The 18,861-nt window shown below is 58.0% G+C and overlaps 1 protein-coding gene across 2 annotated transcripts in view; it reads right to left on the bottom strand.

The window, feature by feature from the left end:
- The window catches only part of GCK (glucokinase), a 45,334-nt gene continuing 28,408 nt past the window's right edge, over positions 1,936-18,861 (bottom strand). The window contains exons 1-10 of one of the 2 annotated variants that reach the window (XM_003134883.2): positions 16,825-17,517; positions 12,339-12,501; positions 11,369-11,523; positions 10,209-10,328; positions 7,964-8,059; positions 7,664-7,763; positions 5,624-5,807; positions 4,154-4,309; positions 3,237-3,470; positions 1,936-3,056 (exon numbers count right to left, since the gene is read on the bottom strand). In XM_003134883.2, the coding sequence (XP_003134931.2) occupies positions 2,912-3,056; positions 3,237-3,470; positions 4,154-4,309; positions 5,624-5,807; positions 7,664-7,763; positions 7,964-8,059; positions 10,209-10,328; positions 11,369-11,523; positions 12,339-12,501; positions 16,825-17,142 (1,671 nt within the window). In that variant the 5' untranslated portion in view covers positions 17,143-17,517 and the 3' untranslated portion in view covers positions 1,936-2,911. Of the gene's footprint in view, positions 3,057-3,236; positions 3,471-4,153; positions 4,310-5,623; positions 5,808-7,663; positions 7,764-7,963; positions 8,060-10,208; positions 10,329-11,368; positions 11,524-12,338; positions 12,502-16,824; positions 17,518-18,861 lie in introns of those variants that run through there. The other variant, XM_013985832.2, reaches the window with a different exon arrangement.

Below are 18,861 nucleotides of genomic sequence, written 5' to 3'. Positions count from 1 at the left end.
GCCCAAACTTGGCAGCCTCGGCTTGGGCTGGGGGAGGACAGGGCCCCCGAGCAGATTCCAGCCACGTTCCTGGCGACTTTCAGGCCCCGACGTGTGACATCCGGGTGTCCACCCATCCCAGCAGCACTGGATGCAGTGCCTCCCGAGAGAGAGAAGGCTCACAACTCTCACAACTCGGGTGCTGAATGAGGGGTCCCCCGTGACCCCCATCGGCTGTCCTCCCTGTGATTTCAGTCCAGCACCTGCCCAGGCCAAGAGGACAGCGGGGGAGGGCCCAGGGTAGGGCAGTGGGTGGTTCTGAGGATGCTTTCTGACCTGAGACCCCCACCCCCCAGGGACTCCCAGAGGTTTGGCTCAAGACGCTTGGCCCTGGCCGCTGGCCCCTCTGACCAAGGGGCAGCCACCCTGAGCTGGCTGAGACCCCAAACAGAACTTCCGTGTGATGCTTTCGGAGCACGGAGCGCTGCCTGGACCCCAAACATCCCTTCGGACCCCATGAAAGTGGGTTATGAGCCCTTCTTGGGGGACTCACCCACGGAGCGTGGGGCCCGGGCTCCGTCCGCTGTGCCGGAGCAGCAGCTGGCAGCTCCTTACCAGCCCAGGGCAGAGAAGGGCTGGGAGGCTGGGGACCATCCAGAGCAGAAGGAGCAGGCCACTGGCTGCCCCCTGAGCCCAGACTAGGAGAGGGCCCACTGCTGCCCCTCTGGCCCTGGGGGTAAGGAAGGCAGGAAGGCCAGCAGAGCTCTCATCAGTCAGTCCTAATGTCCCTTTTGTATAATAGGTAAGTATTTCACAATGCCTCTTTTACTCTCCTGAAATAAAATTCATCAGCTATATACCCCATCTCCACAGAGAATTTTAAAAAATCAACACAATGCCCTGAACCGTAACCTACAGGCTGGCCGGGACATAACTGATGGCGAAATGAGCTGCAGCACTGTGAGCGCTGGAACACGCGTACTGCTAATGAAGTCATCAGACGCTTGCACAAACTTCAGATGCGTAATTTAGACTCGAGAGAACTAAAAAGATGGCAAGTGTTTCCACATGAGGCAAACCGGAAAACAACGGAAGTGATTCAAAATCACAACTTTGGCTGAAGTTCTAAATAAAACGACGCGGTCATTCCAGGTTTGCTGGGTGGTTCCTCTCGCTGAAAAGTGAGTGTACCTTAAAATCTTGCAAATATGTGTTCATACGCGACTGGGGTTTTGTGTAAGGTGGTCTTAGACCCTGGGCTGGCCCGCTCAAAATAGGCATTTCATTCAGGAGCATCAGGAAGGCCCCTAGAAATCATGTGACTTCTTTTTTTTTTTAATGGCCACATCCGCAGCATTTGGAAGTTCCTGGGCCAGGGATTAGATCTGACCTGCAGCTATGACTTATGCTGAAGCGGCGGCAATTCCAGATCTTTTAAGCCACTGTGCCAGGCTGGGGATGAAACCCACGCCTCCGAGGTGACCTGAGCTGCTGCAGTCAGATTCTTAACCCACTGCACCACAGCGGGAACTTCACATGACTTTCTATAATCCCGGCCCCTCCCAGTCACTGTCACAACCCAAGTGGCTCCGAGGGACCCCCTGCAGCAGGACCAGTCCCAAGAGACCAGCTGTGTCCCCCTTCCCAGAACAGCCCCACTCCCTCCTGCACGGTCCCTTGGAGCTCTCGGAGACCCCAGAGCTGCTAAGCGATTAGAGCAGGGTGGAACCACACTCACATCCCACCGGCTGGTGGGCAGGAGGCGGGGCCAGCCCAGGACCTTTGACCACAGCTCCCATGCCACCCTGTTCCTGTTTCAACAGCCTGGTCTGTCCCTCTTTGCACTCGGCATAGCTCACTGGAGAGGACGGCAAATTCCAAGGCACGCCTGGGCCTGCAGAGTGTCTGTATGCACGCGTCCTTATACACAGAGGTCAAAGAACGATGGACAAGATGTTCTAAGCTTTTAAAACTTTTAATTAAAAAACCCCACCCGATCCCAGACATGGAGAGGTTGGTGTGGTCCATGGAGGTCTGGTGAGAAGAAAGAGGCCTGGGTTGTCCCGCGGGGGTATGCTGAATGCTGCCCGGGTTTCCTTCCCAGCCAGCGCCATGGGAGCTGAGGACTCCATTCTGGAGGTGCTCCCAGGCCTGTGTGTGGGTGGAGGGATGACTCCTCTTCCTGAGACCCTCTGGGCAGGGACTCTGGGGGCTCTGTCTCTTATACTTCCTGGGAGGGTCCATTCCAGAAGCACGAACCACTCAGGAATAGCAGTGTGGGAGGGAAAAGGCTGCCATCTCCAGGCCCTACGGTACCTGCTCCATCCTCCCATGGCCCAGTGTCGCTGCAGCTTCAGCAAGGTCGCGGCTCTGTCCTCCCACTTCCCAGGCCTAGGTGATCAGCAGCTTCCCCAGGCCCCCTGTGGAACCCAGGGCTTCCTCACAAGGGTTTCCTCCTCATGTGGGCTGAGTTCCCAGGGAAGCCAGGCCATAGCGGGGTCTAGAGGGCACCCCCTTTCCAGAGCCAGGGCCTAAGGGTGGCTGAGCTAGGCTGAAAGCTCCAAGAGGCAAGCAGTGCAGACATGCAACAAAATCCTGAGTTAACTTCCTTCTGGGTCCTTGATTCCAGCAAGAAAGGCGAGGTACTCTGGGGGCTCCGTACCTGCTCATCTCAGCCCCCAACCCAGTCAGGGCCCTAGGGCTGTCCTGCCAACTGACTCTGAGAGAAGAGGCCAGCCGGGGGCTCTCCGCATTCCTGGAAGAGGTCTTCCCCATCTTCTGGGGTGACAGTGGGGATAGGAAGCGTCCAGGGTCCTTACAAGGAGAAACCTCTTGACTGAGCCCAGTTGGGAGGACCTGTCAGGAGCGTGTCCCCTGAAGCCCAGGTCCAGCGGCTGGCCACAGCCTCCTCGTTGCCTTGCAGCCTCTATTTTCACTGGCCCAGCATGCAGGCCTTCTTAGACGCCACCGCGGAGATCAAGGCCGCGCCCCGGCCGCTGCCCTCCTCCGACTCGATGAAGGTGATTTCGCAGCTGGGCGTCAGCCTGCGCACGCTGGCGTGGAACCGCTCCTTGAAGCTGAGCAGGGGGGGAAGCAAGGCTGCCCTTACGGCGCTGAATGCAGGGCAGGGGCGAAGCAAAGGGGAACCTTCCCGTGATTCGGCGGAGACTGAAGCCGGGGCTCTGCCCTTAGGTCGCGAACTTAAAAGGGGGGAGGCTGGGCCCAGCAGGGAGGGGCAGACCGCAGCGCGGGCTCACCTGGGGTGCAGCTTGTACACGGAGCCGTCCACGCCCACGGTGATGCGCATCACGTCCTCGCTGCGGCTCTCGCGCATGCGGTTGATGACGCCTGCCAGCCCCGCGGCGCACATGTGCGCGGCGCGCGTGGACACGCTCTCGCAGGCGCGGCGCACGATGTCGCAGTCGGTGGCCGAGGGCCTCAGCCCCAGCGTGCTCAGGATGTTGTAGATCTGCTTGCGGTCGCCCGAGTCGCTGTGGGGCGGGGGCGGGAGGACACTGCTGCAGGGAGGGTCGCTCGGTCCCCCGCCAGCTCGACCCCCCACAGCGGCGGCCTTTTCCCCGCCCCTTGACCACGTCTCCCAGCCAAAGCTCTCTCGGGACTCCGGGGCCGGAAGGGAGAGGGTCCGATTCCGCCAGGGACCAGCGGTGACCTAGTTGTTAACCCTTTCTCTAAGCCAAGGGTCTCCGCCCTAACGTGGGTGACACAGCTGCGCCTCGGGGCCGTTGTGTGGATGAGACGAGATCCACTGAGGGTGGGAGGCCGCAGGGCGGACGCAACGGCTCCGTGAGCGGACTCCCCTGGGGGCCGGAGGCCACCTCCGCCCCCGGCGCCCCACCCTAGGACCCTGCCTCCACCCTGGGCCCTTGTCCCCGGAGTCTCGCTCCCGAGCCCAGCCGCTGGCACTGCGCTCCGCAAGTGGCCCCTGAGCTCGCTCCCACCGCGGGACCTCACGCCAGTCCCGGCCCCGGCGCTCTCGCCCGGCGAGCCCCACTGGAGGCCCCCGCCCCTACCCCGGGCCCCGCCCCCTGAGCCCCGCCCAGGACCCGCCCACCCGTGGAGCCCCGCCCCCACGCTCCAGGCCTCTCGGTCCGGGAAGCCGCCCGGTGCGCGCCGCCGCCAGTGCCCCGCCCACTCGCCCCCGCGCCCCGCGCACCTCTCCACCTGTGACACGAAGCGCGTCTCGAAGGCGCCGCGCGTGCGCAGCTGCTCCGAGGCCTCCCCGTGGAAAAGCAGGTTCTCGTCCACGAGCTTCAGCAGCACGAGTCGCACCAGCTCGCCCATGTACTTGCCACCGATGAGCTTCTCGTACCTGGACGGAGGGCAGCGGTTCGTCCCCCGCAGGGAGGTCCCCAGAGCGGGCCGAGACCGGCCCCTGACCCATCACGGGCGGGGCGCTGTGGCACCCCCCCACCTCCTTTGGCAAAACTCCTGGTTCCCACTTTGCAGCCATCGGCGCTTTGGGACCCTGGGAAAACGCTTTACCGCAGGGCCTCAGTTCAGTACCTCTGAGACCTTCCTCGGGAGGCCCCTGCCCCGCGCCCACTCCAGTTCCTCCACAGCCTGGGATAGGTGCTGTTCTCATCACCGAGTGACAGCTGGGAAAGCTAAGGATCAGAGGGCTAGTGACCACCCGCGCACTTGCTAGGGCTCTTAGGCCTTACAGAATGAGCTGACACATTCTGTAAGCGTCCACGTCTTTACCTTGTAGAACAATGCATACTACCGACTTGTAGAGGTTTTGTTTTTTTGTTTTGTTTTTTTGCCCCTCAACATGTGGAAGTTCCAGGCCAGGGATGGAACTTGCGCCATAGCTGTAACCAGAGCCACAGCAGTGACAACGCCAGGTCCTTAACCTGCTGAGCTACAAGGGAACTCCTTGGTAGAGGTTTATGAGAGCCACGGAGGTGTGCCTGGGGTGCAGAAGGCAGCCGATAAAGGGCAAGCTCTGAAGGCTGGTTCTCAAGCTGTCTGCAAATCCCCAGCATTCTACAAAATACTACCATTCACTCTGTGAACATGTTCAGATCTGTACTTTGGGAAACTCTGGGTTAAACCCAACTGACATTGCTAGGGGCATCTCAGAGCCCTCCTGTGCCAGGGGTCACCCGTCTGAAGGGGGTAGGTCCTGGCTCATCTATCCATAGACACTCTTTTTTTTTTTTTTGTCTTTTGTCTTTTTAGGGCTGCACCTGCGGCACATGGAGGTTCCCTGGCTAGGGGTCCAAGCAGAGCTACAGCTGCTGGCCTACACCACAGCCATAGCAACATTGGATCCAAGCCGTGTCTGCAACCTACACCATAGCTCACAGCATGGCCAGATCCTTAACCCACTGAGTGAGGCCAGGGATCGAACCCGCAACCTCATGGTTCCTAGTCGGATTTGTTTCTGCTGTGCCACAACGGGAGCTCCCATAGACACTCTTTTGAGGACAGATCCTTTCATCTCTCACTGTTCCTGGTTTACGGAGGGCACGACATGTGTGTGAGCTGAAGGAAGAGACAAGCCCGCTTACGAAGGGATTGTCAGTTTGCTTTTCCCCAGAGCTGTTTAAAAACAAGGCCATTATCTTCTAGCGGGCTGGCCCCATCTGCTGCCACTGGGCGGGGGAGGGGAGGTCCTTACAGCTGCTGGCCCGGGTTCAGGGAGTTCTCGTCCACCACGCGGTCATACTCCAGCAGGAACTCGTCCAGCTCTCCCGAGTCCCCAAAGGCGCCCCACTCAGTGTTGACACACATGCGGCCCTCGTCCCCTTCCACCAGCTCCACGTTCTGCATCTCCTCCATGTAGCAGGCGTTGCAGCCCGTGCCTGCGGGGGAAGGGGCGGCAGCGTCAGGCCCCACCAGGGGGTTGGGGATGGCGGGACCTGGGCTGCCCCCTCTCCTGGGTGTATCCCCCTGTGGGAAGCCCTGTGTGGCTGTCTTCCCAGGTTCCTTGAGCCTCCCAGCCCCCACCGCCACCCCCCACTACTGTGCGAGGAGTCTCCCTGCATCCCCTCAGCAGAGGAAAACCAGCTCACCCAGGAGCTAGAAGACCTGGGTTTGCTGTGTGACCTCAGGTAGCTAAGGCCACCTCTCTGGGCTGTCCCTCTTCCAAAAGTTGGTAACACCTACTCCTCCTCTTACTTGAGTAGTTGGAAGGAGCCAGGGAAGGAAAATGCATCAAAGTGCTTTGCCAGTTAGAGGTGGAAGTGGGATGCTATGATTTTATCTTTACTGTGCACCTCCCTTGTTTTCTGGCACTTTCCAAGCATGAGCTCTTCCGTCCACGGCCCTGTTTCCAAGGGGCACCCAGAAGTGAGAAGGGCACAGTGTGGGCCCTGGGGAGCAGCACCCGGGTGACTGAAGGCGCGCCTGGCTATGGAGTTTGTCATTTACAGGGTCTCCCGCAAAGTGAAAGTATGGAGTCCTTTGTTCATAAATTAAGGGTTTCAAAATGTGACAGCAAAGGATCAATCTGAACGTGACTGCATATCCCTCAAGCCATCAGGGACAGCAACTCACGTGCTGGCCAGTGGAGCTGCTGGAATCGGGGCCCAGCGATGCAGGGCCTTCCAAGTTTTTGTGGGGGGATGGGGGGAAAGCCCACAGAAATCCAGACTTTGATGTGGTTTCTCTCAAATTTTAGCTCTCGGTGATTATCATAAACATGGTTTTAAGCAGGGAGCAGAGTAACCACGAGTGTTTCGGGATGGATGTGACCTCCCGCCCCTCTGCCATCTCTGCTCCAGGAGGGGCAAGCCTGAGTCAAGCGGCCGCAGAGCTCCGGTGCAGGTGTCCTGGGGAGCTGCGCCGCAAAGCCCTGGAGGAGGGAGCCGGGGGTGCTGGCCAGGGCCCCTGGAGCTCCTGTCGGGTGTAGACTTAAAGGAACCTTCTATCTGAAAGGTGAGCATGAAAGGAGGAAAGGTGAGACCCTCATGAGGCCAAGGAGACCAGGCTGCCCCGTAAGACACGTTCGTGCCTTGGGAGATGGGTCCTAAGAACACAAACAGAGACCCCCTCGGGGCGGGCTCTACAGGGGCCAAGGAAGCATCGGCAGACTTAAGGCTGGCTGACTTCCTAGGTAACCAAAGCCCAGCGAGCCCGGGGAAATACCCGCACGCCTGTGCGTCCAGGAAGCACTCCTGAGTAAACACTCATTGTGAGGCCTCGGGAACTTCTGGGAAGGGCCTGTGGTTGGTGGGAAGGTCCACTGGGCCCCGCGCTGCCTCCTTTCTCGGTAGTTGCCTTCACGCTGGGCAGGGCAGAGGCTTCCCCTGGGGTGGGGAGCAAGACTGTCCAGGAAGGGGTGACGCCACTCTGGTTTATCCTCTTCCGCTTGGACAGATCTGTCCAGGTCGGTCGATTTACCAGATAAGGTGAGTTAATGAAATGCTGATGGGCTGCTGTACCATCTGATGCAGAGACTGGCGAGTGTTGAAATGCTTGCTATCAATAAACAGCACCTGCATTCAGAACACCCCTGCTGCTCCCGGGGACTGCCCAGGGCTCCTGCACCACTGGGGGGCCGTGCCTGGCACACAGGCCCTGCTCTGACCATCATCAATTGCTCAGGACTTTGGCCCTCAGGGCCTGAGGCAGAGGCAGGCAGCCTGCTGTAGACAGGAGAGCCCCCATCTTTGGTGAAGGCCGAGGCCCCCAGATAGGGCAGGGCGCACATTCTTACCCACAATCATGCCAACCTCACATCGGCGGTCTTCATAGTAGCAGGAGATCATCGTGGCCACAGTGTCATTCACCATTGCCACCACGTCCATCTCAAAGTCCTGCCAAGAGGCAGAGAGGCAGTGGTGATGGGGGGGGGGGGGGTCTTGGCTCAGCCTGCTCGGGGCTGGTCCAAGTGGGTGCAGGAGGCAGAGACCCCTTCCAGGAGGACACCTGGAAGACCCTCCCTGGGATCCTGGCCTAAGGCGGGTGGGGAGAAAGGGGGAAGGGGGTGCCCAGGACAGTCACAGATGCCACTCACCCCTCTCCGTTTGATGGCATCTCGCAGGAGCCCCACGATGTTGTTCCCTTCTGCTCCCGAGGCCTTGAAGCCCTTGGTCCAGTTGAGAAGGATGCCCTGGGGTGGGGGGGGAGGAGGGCTTTGGTGGCTGCCGAATGCTGGGGGCAGGGGTGAAGGACGGGGAGCTGCCCGGAACCACAGGGATGTGCCTCCACTTTAAAGCCAAGGAAACTGAGGTTCAAGGCAGCCATATACCTTTGAGAAGTGTTGGAAATAATTCCTTACCAATATCTCATATTTCTGCAGGGCTGGGTCTCAGCTAATTTAAGAATGCTTGTATGGGAGTTCCCGTTGTGGTGCAGCGGAAACCAACCCGACTAGTATCCATGAGGACTCGGGGTTTGACCCCTGGCCTTGCTCAGTGGGTTAAGGGTCTGGCGTAGCCGTGACCTGTGATGTAGGTCGCAGATGTGGCTTGGATCCCGAGTTGCTGTGGCTGTGGTGTAGGCCAGCAACTGCAGCTCTGATTAGACCCCTAGCCTGGGAACTTCCATATGCCACGGATGCAGCCCTAAAAAGCACAAATAAACAAACAAAGAATGTTTGCATGGGTAAGCCCAGAGTCATCATCCCAGAGAGAGCACAGGTCCAGAGGGGAGCAGTCTGCCTGCGAGGGTAACTTCCGGCCCTCAGTGCATTGTGGGGACTGGGGCTCGGGAACCAATAGGAGATGTCACTCCTGCTTCTGCCAGGAGCACTGACCCGGCTTCCTCTCCGACCCAGAAGTCTTGTGTGTTGTGTATAATTGTGCGTCTGCGTGTATGTACAATACACATGTATATATGTAATCAGTGTCTGTAGCGATGTATAACTGACCTATGAATGTGTATATATGTATGTATATATGATTGACAGTGCATATATGCTTGTATGTATAAATATGCATGTACAATTTACACGTGTACATGTGTATACACTTAATACATATAATTTGCATGTGTATATATGTGTGATGATTTTTCTTTAAATTTTATGGCTGCACCCATGGCATATGGAAGTTCCTGGGCCAGGGGCTGAATCCCAGCCACAGCTGCGACCTACACCCACAGCTGCAGCAATGCCAGATCCTTTAACCCACTGCACAGGGCTGAGGATTGAACCCAAACCTCTGAATTGACCAGAGTTGCTGCAGTCATATTTTTTTTTTTTTTTTTTTTTTTTTTTGTCTTTTTGCCTTTTTGCCTTTTCTAGGGCTGCTCCTGCGGCACATGAAGGTTCCCAGGCTAGGGGTAGAATCGGAGCTGTAGCTGCCAGCCTACACCACAGCCACAGCAACACCAGATCCGAGCCGCGTCTGCGACCTACACCAGAGCTCACGGGCAACGCCGGATCCTTCACCCAGTGAGCAAGGCCAGGGATCGAACCTGCAACCTCATGGTTCCCAGTCAGATTCATTAACCATTGAGCCACGACGGGAACTACTGCAGTCAGATTCTTAACCCACTGTGCCACAGTGGGTACTTCTATGTGTGCATAACTACCATATGTGTAGATATATACAAATATATAATCAACCTATGTATGTATAATTTATGTATGGATAAAAATATGCATGAACAATTTATGTGTTTATGTGTGCATACAATTGACAAGAGTGTATACATATGTACAGTTTACATGTGTGTACATGCATGCATATATAACAAGTGTATAATTTATGTGTATATACATGTACTTTTCATGTGTAGGCATGTCTGCATGTATACTCTGTGTGTGCATATATACGTGCAATTCATATGTACAAGTGCCCATGTGTAGGTGTGTGTAACCGGCAGGCTAACTTGCCAGCTGGGAGGCAGGATGAAGCCTCAGCCCCTGCACACGCCCGCCTCCATCGCGGGCGGTACAGCTAAGTCATGACCTGGGAGTGCTGGAGTCGGGCTGCCTGGGTTTGATCCCCAGCACTGCCCACCGTGAGCAAGTCGCTGCAGCTCCGTTTTCTAATCCATAATGGGGGTGACAACACGCATACCTCATAGGGTTGTGGGGAGGCTCAAGCCAAAGAAGGATCCACTAATATTACAGTTATTTTCCAGAGACTCTCAGAAGGTAAGTGATGGAGCCACACTTTGAATCCGAGGCGCTCCCCCAACATGAGGGGCCGCATGTGAAGGCAGCACAGGGCAGAGTTCACGGGCATCTTTCTCTGGGCGCCTGTCCGTCCAGCCCTTCCCCTCCTCCCCGCCCACCCCACCCCCGGCCCCACCTTGTCGATGTCTTCGTGCCTCACGGGAAAGGAGAAGGTGAAGCCCAAGGGCAGCTTTTTGTGCTTCATCTGATGCTTGTCCAGGAAGTCGGAGATGCACTCGGAGATGTAGTCAAAGAGCTGGAAGATGCGGGCCGAAGGGGCCGTCAGCTGTGGCGGGCGAGCCGTGTGCCCTTGCTGAGCCACAGGCCTCAGGAAAGCATGGCCTCCGGCCTGCCCTCTGTCCCCCAGGAGCACCACTGGCTTCTCGGGGCTCGGGCCCTGACCTCCCCAGATGCCAGAGTCCTGCTGATGGCAGCCCTGGGGACAGGGCCACACCAGGACTTCCCAGCCCAGCTGTGCCCTGTCAGCCTGGCCTTCCCAGCTGGACCCAGGGACATCCAGCTTGAGGCTTTGGACAGAGATGCTTCCTTGGCTATGGCGATGATTTCTGATTCCAGCTCCCAGAGTCCTCTTTGCTGCCTCCTAGGGTCCTGGCTGCCCCATCCCTGGCTCTTGGGAGAACCAGTGGCCATCCCGCTCATGCAGGCCTGTCCCCAGAACTGGGCATTACTGAGTACTCTGCTGATTGACTAAGCTCCCTGATGGGTGCCAGGGCCCGGAGAGGCCCCCACACCATCCCTGCTGCCTTGATTCCTACCCGGTTCCTCAGTAGGCGCGGGTGTGGCGAGGACCAGGCTGCCACAGGCCTCCTAGCTTGAAACCCTGCCCCTCTGGCTCCAGCTCCCCGGCCCCCACTCCCCACAGGGCTCATTCTACTCCTGTGCTCCTTCTTGAGCCCTCCCAGGGTCAGGGTGGTCTCGCTGCCTGGGCAGATGCTGCAATTGCAGTCATGCCCCTGGCGTCCATGCTGAGGTGGGGAGGGGTGCCACCGGGGGAGGCGGTCAGCTGTGTCCCTGTTGGACCAGCGTGTTCTCTCAGCTGCCTTGCCACGTTTCTGATTCTTCTGGGAAACTGGGCAGGGCTGCGACCTGCTGGAGCCAGGCCGGGGGCCGGCCACCTAGGCCTCTCGGTTGCCTCTTCCTCCTGAAGCAGGGACCACCGCTCCCCCAGCCCCGATGCACCAGTGGGCCCTCCCTCCAGGACTAGCAAGCTCTGAGATCCTGGGCGGTGCGGCCTCCCGGCTCCCAGCCTCCCAGCCCCCAGCCCGAGCTGCTCACCATCTCAGCAGTGCCGGTCATGGCGTCCTCGGGGATGGAGTACATCTGGTGCTTGGTCTTCACACTCCACTGCCCCTCCTCGCCTTCCCCCACCTTCACCAGCATCACCCTGAAGTTGGTGCCGCCCAGGTCCAGGGAGAGGAAGTCCCCAACCTCTGAAGTCACGGGGAGGGGGGGAGCACATCAGTCTCAGGGGTGTTGCCCAGCAGGACCCCAAGACTGGGAGACCAGCAGAGCTGGACATGGGGTGGGGGAAACCCCAGGGTAAACTGGGCAAAGGGTCAGAGGTGAACTGGAGAAGTCAGTGGGACTCACTTGCCTTGGACTGAAGTCACCCTGAGCCCAGGGCCCACTTGAAGACCTAGTGAAATGGCCCAGACTCAAGACTGGGCTGGGAGTCCCCCTAAGGACCATGAGAAACCAGTTTCTCATTGTGAAATTTGTGTGTGTGTGTGTCTTTCTAGGGCTGTACCCGCAGCATGTGGAGGTTCCCAGACTAGGGGTCGAATCGGAGCTATAGCCCCCGGTCTACGCCAGAGCCAAAGCCACTTGGGATCTGAGCCGTGTCTGCAACCTACACTACAGCTCAGGGTAACACCAGATCCTTAACCCACTGGGTGAGGCCAAGGATTGAACCCGTGTCCTCAAAGATGTCAGTTGGGTTCATTAACCACTGAACCATGACGGGAACTCCTCTCATTGTGAAATATTAAAAAAAACAAAAAAACCAAAAGACAAAAACCCAGTTTTCCTGAAGCCAGGATGAGTCTGAAAGCCCCAGGGCTGGGCCAGTGGAGCAGAGGCTGGGAACTGCCCAGGGTCTGGAGCCCAGCATACTGGGGACCGGACAGTCAGAGCCCTTAGGAAGGGCCTGAGGGCCTTCTCCCCACTGGGGCCTGAGGACAGCTGCCTCTGGGTGAGGAGCTGCTGGTTCCCACATGGGGCCCACCCCTGCCCTGGACCCCGGTACCTGAGCCTTCTGGGGTGGAGCGTACGTAGGTGGGCAGCATCTTCACACTGGCCTCTTCGTGGGTCTCCAGCCTCAGGCCTCGGTCCATCTCCTTCTGCATCCGCCTCATCACCTTTTTCAGGTCCTCCTCCTGCAGCTGGAACTCCGCCAGGATCTGCTCCGCCTGCACAGGGAGGGGGGTGGGGAGCAGTTGGGTGGGGGAAGGGCCGTGCAGCGCTGGGGAGGGGGGACTGAGGAGTGGGTATTTCCTCAAATGCACCGAGGGGTCTCCTTTTGCCCCCTGACCCTGGGTCCAGGATGACCCATCATTTCAAACTACCACAATTAAAACCAGTTGAATATCGAGGACAGCAGAGTGCCACACCAGCTTCTCAAAAAATGCAGCAGGTGGGAGGGTGAGGGGCAAAGGGCAGATGTGGCGCCTCCATTTATTCATTTATCTATCCTTCTTTCTATCTATCTATCTATCTATCATTTTAGGGCCACACCCGAGGCATATGGAGTTTCCCAGGCTAGGGATGGAATTGGAGCTATGGCAGCTGGCCGACACCCCAGCCACAGCAACTCGGGATCCGAGCCTCTTCTGAGACCTACACCACAGCTCATGGCAACGCCAGATCCTTAACCCACTGAATGAGGCCAGGGATCAAACTTGCATCGTCATGGCTACCAGTCAGATTCACTGCCACTGAACCGCAATGGAACTCCGACAATTCACTGGATATTTGGACCAAAAAGGAAAGGGAAGATACTTGGATAAAAGCCATAGACCCGCTCTTCTCAAAAACTCACTCTCTTGCCTGCAGTCTTCCATGCAAGCTTGGGGGTGGAAATGCCCTGAATTCGAATCAGGAGGCAACAGAGATATTTGCCCCTTCTTCCTCAGTTTTGGGAGTCCACATGTTGTTGGGGGTGGGGGGACCATCACATTAAAGGAAGGCAGCCCCTCCCCAGGCCCAGGAGACAGCCTGTGATTGGGCTAAGCCAAGCACTGCTATCCTATCCTCTTCTGCTAGTGATTTGGTTTAGAGTTGGGCATGTGGCCAGTTGGGCATCTGGCCAATCAGATGAAGGGAAGCCTGATTTTAGAAGAAGAAGGGCCTTCTGGGAAGGTCAATGCCCCTCTCACTTTGTGAACACAGCTCTGTAAGGGTGTGATGACTGGCACTGCAGCAGCCATCCTGAGCCATGAGGCTGAGGGGAAAAAGCTGTCAGCACATTATAGATGGTGGAGGAGAGAAACAGAGTGAGCCCACCCTTGATTGATGTGCTGAGCCAACCCTGGATCCACCCACTTCTAAATGTTGGTTTGGGGAGCAAACGCTGATCACTGAAGACCAGCTAGTTGGGTGTTTAGCTTCCTGCAGCCCAAAGCATTCCTAATGGATACAGATCCTTACTTAGAACGAACTCTTTTCTTCTTCTTCTTCTTCTTCTTCTTCTTAGGGCTGCACCTGTGGCTGCAGCATATGGAAGTTCCCGGGTTAAGGGTCGATTTAGAGCTGCAGCTGCAGCCACACAGGATCCAAGCCATGTCTGCAACCTACACAACAGCTCACAGCAATGCTAGATCCTTAACCCACTGAGCGAGGCCAGGGATCGAACCTGTGTCCTCACGAATGCTAGTCGGGTTCTTAACTGTCTGAGCCACCACGGGAACTCCAGGAACCAATTCTTTTATTGAGACCCCCACACTTAAAATTTAAACCCAGGGAAGGTCACAAAGGGATGAGGCTGACAAAGCCTATGACAAAACACCCAATCAAACACCAGTGTTTGCTAAGCCACTCTGCAGCCCTGGCATGGGGTGGAGGTGTAGCCCACCCCAAGGCTGGCCTTGCAAGGTGCAGCCCTGGAGAGGCCCTCATGCCCTGTGAAATGATCCAGGCTGCAGGCTGGCCTCAGAGGCCCACGCCTTCAGCTCTGCCTGCCCCGTCTTTCTCTTTTTTTAAAAAATTTATTTATTTATTTATTTATTTTTAATTTTTCTTATTACTCAAATGAATTGATCACATCTTTATTGTATAATGATCATAACAATCTGATTTCACAGGATTTCCATCCCACAGCCCAAGCACATCCCCTCACCCCCCCCAACTGTCTCCTCCGGAGACCATAAGTTTTTCAAAGTCTGTGAGTCAGTATCTGTTCTGCAAAGAAGTTCTGTCTGTCCTTTTTTCAGACCATCTTTCTCTTTTAAAATGTCAGGAATAAATAGTAACATTAACTAATTTGCCGATTTCTTCCAACATGCCTGGTTGTTGAGATGCAGGCACATGCAGCCAGTGCACCATGGGAAACCAGGATCCAGAGCCTCATGCACAAGGGCTGCTGTCAGAAAAGGCTGCCTGAGGAGTTCCTGTTATGGCTCAGTGGGTTAGGAACCTGACTATTATCCATGAGGATGCGAGTTTGACCCCTGGCCTTGCTCAGTAGATTAAGGATCCAGTGTTGCCATGAGCTGTGGTGTAGGTTGCAGATGTGGCTCGGATCCTGCATGGCTGTGGCTGTGGTGAAGGCCGGCAGCTGCAGCTCCGATTTAACCCCTAACCTGGGAACTTGCATATGCTGAGAGCCCCAGGGCCTAAAAAGAAAAAAAAAAAAAAAAAAAAGAGGCTGCCTGGCATTGCTCTCAAAACAGAACTGTGGACCTCGTGGGCTCTGAACAAAAGTGATGCTCATCCTGCAAAGCCCCAGCCCTCAGGCCCTGCTGGGGTCGTCTGCTCTCCTTCTGTCACTGCAGCCCACCCCGAGGCTGTGAGCCTGGACTCATGAGGGGCCATGTTCCCATGGCTTCACCCCAGGCCCCTGTGGCACAGGTTGAGAAGGGTGCTGGAAAGTTCCATGGCCACAGCCCAACACTCCAGGTGGCCACGAGTTGGCACAGGCTTCCAGCAGATCTCCCCTCTGGCTGGGTGAAGCGTCCTCCAAGGTGGTACAAGCCCCTCCCTCAGGTGTGTTGGTGGGGCCTGCAGATGCTGCACACATGGAGCCTGCAACTTTAAGAGGAAGGGGCTCCAACGTGCGGGCATGTACCCAGGTGGGTGTGGGTGGGGCTGAAGTCAAAGGGCCAGGGAATGGGGCCTCTGCAAACGCTGGAGGCCCCAAGGGCTCCAAAGCCCATCCCTGGGCCCTAGGGGGCAGGGTGAGCCCTGTCGTGAGCCACCCTGCAGCTGGGTGGCTATGTACACACAGTGGGTGACCCTGGGCCTGTTGGCACATACTCCTGGGGAAGAGGATCCCCAACCTGCCAACGCCAGGCCTGCCTGGAGGATCCCAGGACAACCAGGATAGGAGAGCCCCTGAGAGCCCCGGGGCCATCCTGTTCTCCTCCTGCCAAGTCCCAGGCCAGGGCACCAGAAGCCGGGGTCCCAGGGGGCCATGGCACTGTCAGATGGCAGTGGCCCTGGCTGGAGTGTGGAAGAATTGCTCGGGCAGGAGGCCCTCCCATGTTTGGGCATGGCTGTGAGCTTGACAGTGTGTTCCTGAGACCTCCTGGCCAGCAGGCAGGGGCTGTGGGGCAGGGGGCAGGGGACAAGCTCCGTCTGTGCAGCATGCCCCAGGCTGCTCGAGGAGAACTTTAAGCCAGCTGAGGCTTTTGCAGCCTCGCAGGGCTGGACTCTGGGAGGGGCTTGGTAGCCCGGCGGATGGGGAGGGGTGGTGGGCTAGGAGCCGGAACCTGGGTTCAAAGCCAGAACTGAGCCTCTGGCTCTGTGGCCCGGGAGGGCGTGCCTCTGTGCTCAGTTTCCTTGCCTGTAGGGAGTGGCGATAATAAAAATGCCTGTATCCCCAGGGGATTAGGCTTAAAGGAGAACCGGGGATGTTCCCAGGGCCTCTGTGAGGCAGGGGTGGGAAGCACCTCCAGGCCTTCCCCTCCGTCTCCTCATCTGTAGAATGGAGCCTGCCTTCTCTCCTGAGCCCAAAGCGTGAGTGTGGCAGAAAGGAGACAGCTGTCTGCGTGGAGCCCCACAGACCCAGTCCCTGTCATCCTCGCCCCCCCAGCTCGGCCCCTCCCGCTTTTCTTCCAATCTGTACAGCCCGTGGCCTTGACCGCCCCGTGGCCTTCAGGACCATGGCATAGGGATGGCTGAGCGCTGGGAAGAGAGCTTCCACGCACGGAGAAGGGGTGGGTGGCCGTGCGGAAATCGGCTGGGTCTCGGCATGTCGGCCCGGTAGCCACGGGGAGACAGGTGCCAAGTGGTGGTTGGCTATGTGCAGGAGGCTGGAGCTCAGGGGACAGCCTGGCACTGGCAGCCCCAAGAGCATGTCCCCTCGAAGATGCTGTCCCTGAAGACCCTCCCTGAAGAGGTTGGACAGTGGGTGTCAGCAGGGGCCAACTGCCTCATAGCCAGGGTGCCTCCTTCCGGAGGGCCCAGCGCCACCCCAACCTCCACTCCACCAAACCAGTCATGCTGCTGGCGCAGGAAGAACCTGCCTCGGCCCCGGCCCTGGGGACGACTAGCCCTGGCCTTGGGGTGACCCTTACCAGATTCAAGGCTGTCCAGGCCCAGTTCCTTGTGGCCTCCGTTGCCATCTCTCTGAGGGGCCAAGAGGTTGGTTCTGGGGAGGTGGAGACACTCCTGTCTGCAGAGGCGCAGGGCTGGGCTGCAGCCCGGGAGTCTGAGGCCCACCTGTGCAGGTGCGGGCCACCTACCCAGAGAGTCACCCACGCGGGCTGCCCAGGGCTTTGGCACTGAGAGCATTCAGCAGGCGGCTGTTGAAATACTCTGCCCACTGGCACAGGGTCAGGCAGAGCCGGAAGGGCAGGAGGCCGGCATGGGGTAGGGGTGGTGACAGACAACATGGAGACAGGGCTGTGGGGTGGCGACCTCAGCCCATTAGGATGGGGATTTGCTGCCCAGAGGTTCTGGGAGGGGTCAGAACCAGTCTATATACTTCCAGCCCTTGGACAGGCCAGGGTTGGCCGTCGCCATGCTGCCCAGGCCAGGAAAGCACCCCAAAGGGCCTGGCAGGGGACTGCTGAGGAGCTGGCCCCGTGCAGGATGAAGATTCTAGGCTTGGCCTTGGGGGATCCCTGGCTGATTTTCACCCAGAGAGCCTGTGCTGTACTTGGGCCCAGGAGAGGCAGGCTGGTGGCAGGGGCCCTGAGCAAGGTAGATCCCTCAGGAAGCAGGGGTGCAGAGGCTGAGATGCGCGAGACTCCCAGGACTCTCCCCTTCTCTCTTAGGAGAGAAGCCTCCACATTTGGCCAGTCAGGCTGCCAGGTTGGTTGGGAGGGCTTGGGGATGCGTAGAACTCATTTGGGTCAATGAGGGCCAGGCCCAGGCCAGGGGCAGAGGCGGGGGCGGGGCAGGGGGTGGGGGAGGAGGGGTGGGGAGGAGGGGGAGTCGGGCTGGTGGGGGAGGAGGTGGGAAGCAGGCAGAGGCGGGGCACCATCTGGACGGCTTCCCCCACCCCACCCCCACCCCAGGGCTGCCCCCTAAATAAAAAATGCTTGTTTTCATCAGAGGTCTTCAACTGTAAATTGTCAAAACCTGCCTCAAAAGCTGGGGAAGGTCATTCTTGGGTTTGGAGCCTGCAAAGTCCAGGCCGGAGCTCATTTCAAGAACCATTCCCTTCCCCCTCCCAGCTCCCCGCCTGGGAGTGAACTTGTCCTGTCCGGAGAGGCCAGCATCTGCCAAGCCCTGCTAAAATTAGCAGGAGCTCGCAAGAGGGCCGGGGCGGGGAACGGCCGCTTGACAGAATGCCAGGCTCTCCCGCCAGTGGCCGGTGCGGTCATCCCTGAGGAAGCCCTTGACACGATTGATCCCTTTCCCAAAATAGAGCAAAAAGGGCTCCACCGGACCTGCATGTGACAGGTCACCGTCCCACCAGCCCCTGGCTCTGAGCCACTGTTTGCATGGGGGTGGGAGGTGCGGAGGGCTGGCACTTGGGTTTGGAGCGGGGTACCTTCTGGACCAGCCGGGCCAAGATGCAACTGTCCTCCTCCAGGTCTAGGCACATAGCACCTGGCAAGAGGATCAGAATCTTGCAGCTCTGTCCTCTGGGAAGTGGGAGTGGACAAGGGCTGGGGTGGAGATCCGAAGGGCCCCTTTCTGGTCTGCTGGATTTCCTGTGCCTTCTTTAGCTTGCACGTTGACCAGCAAGCATCCTTCCCCAGAGCCCTTCCGTGGGGCCACCTCCTTGCCTTCCCCAGCACCTGCGAGGGCAGGAAGAAGTCCAACACCCCCACTTCTGGAATCAATCCTCCAGAGCCAGCATGCCTCATGCTAGTTCTCCTCTGCTCACCTCACAGGAGGTGTGCCCTGTCTCACCGCCTCCTCTCTGGGGGAGGGAGTGACACTAGAGGGTCAGCACTGGGCTGGAGGCGAGGAGCCCTATATCCCCAGGGAAGAGGGCAGGAAAGGGAGGGCCTCAGAGACAATGGCTTCCGAGGGATGGCCGGGACTTTCTCGGAGTCTTCAAGGTCTCCAGGACAATATCCCGAGGACGGATGAATGCAGCTTCTGCTTAGCCTTTCTCAAAACAGAGCTGTCCTGCAATGGGCTAGGATGTCTCTGCA

Source organism: Sus scrofa, chromosome 18 (genome assembly GCF_000003025.6).
Source record: "Sus scrofa isolate TJ Tabasco breed Duroc chromosome 18, Sscrofa11.1, whole genome shotgun sequence".
Lineage (NCBI taxonomy): Eukaryota > Metazoa > Chordata > Mammalia > Artiodactyla > Suidae > Sus > Sus scrofa.
The sequence above is the reverse complement of the archived record's forward strand: the minus strand, read 5'-3'. Positions and strand labels throughout refer to the sequence as shown.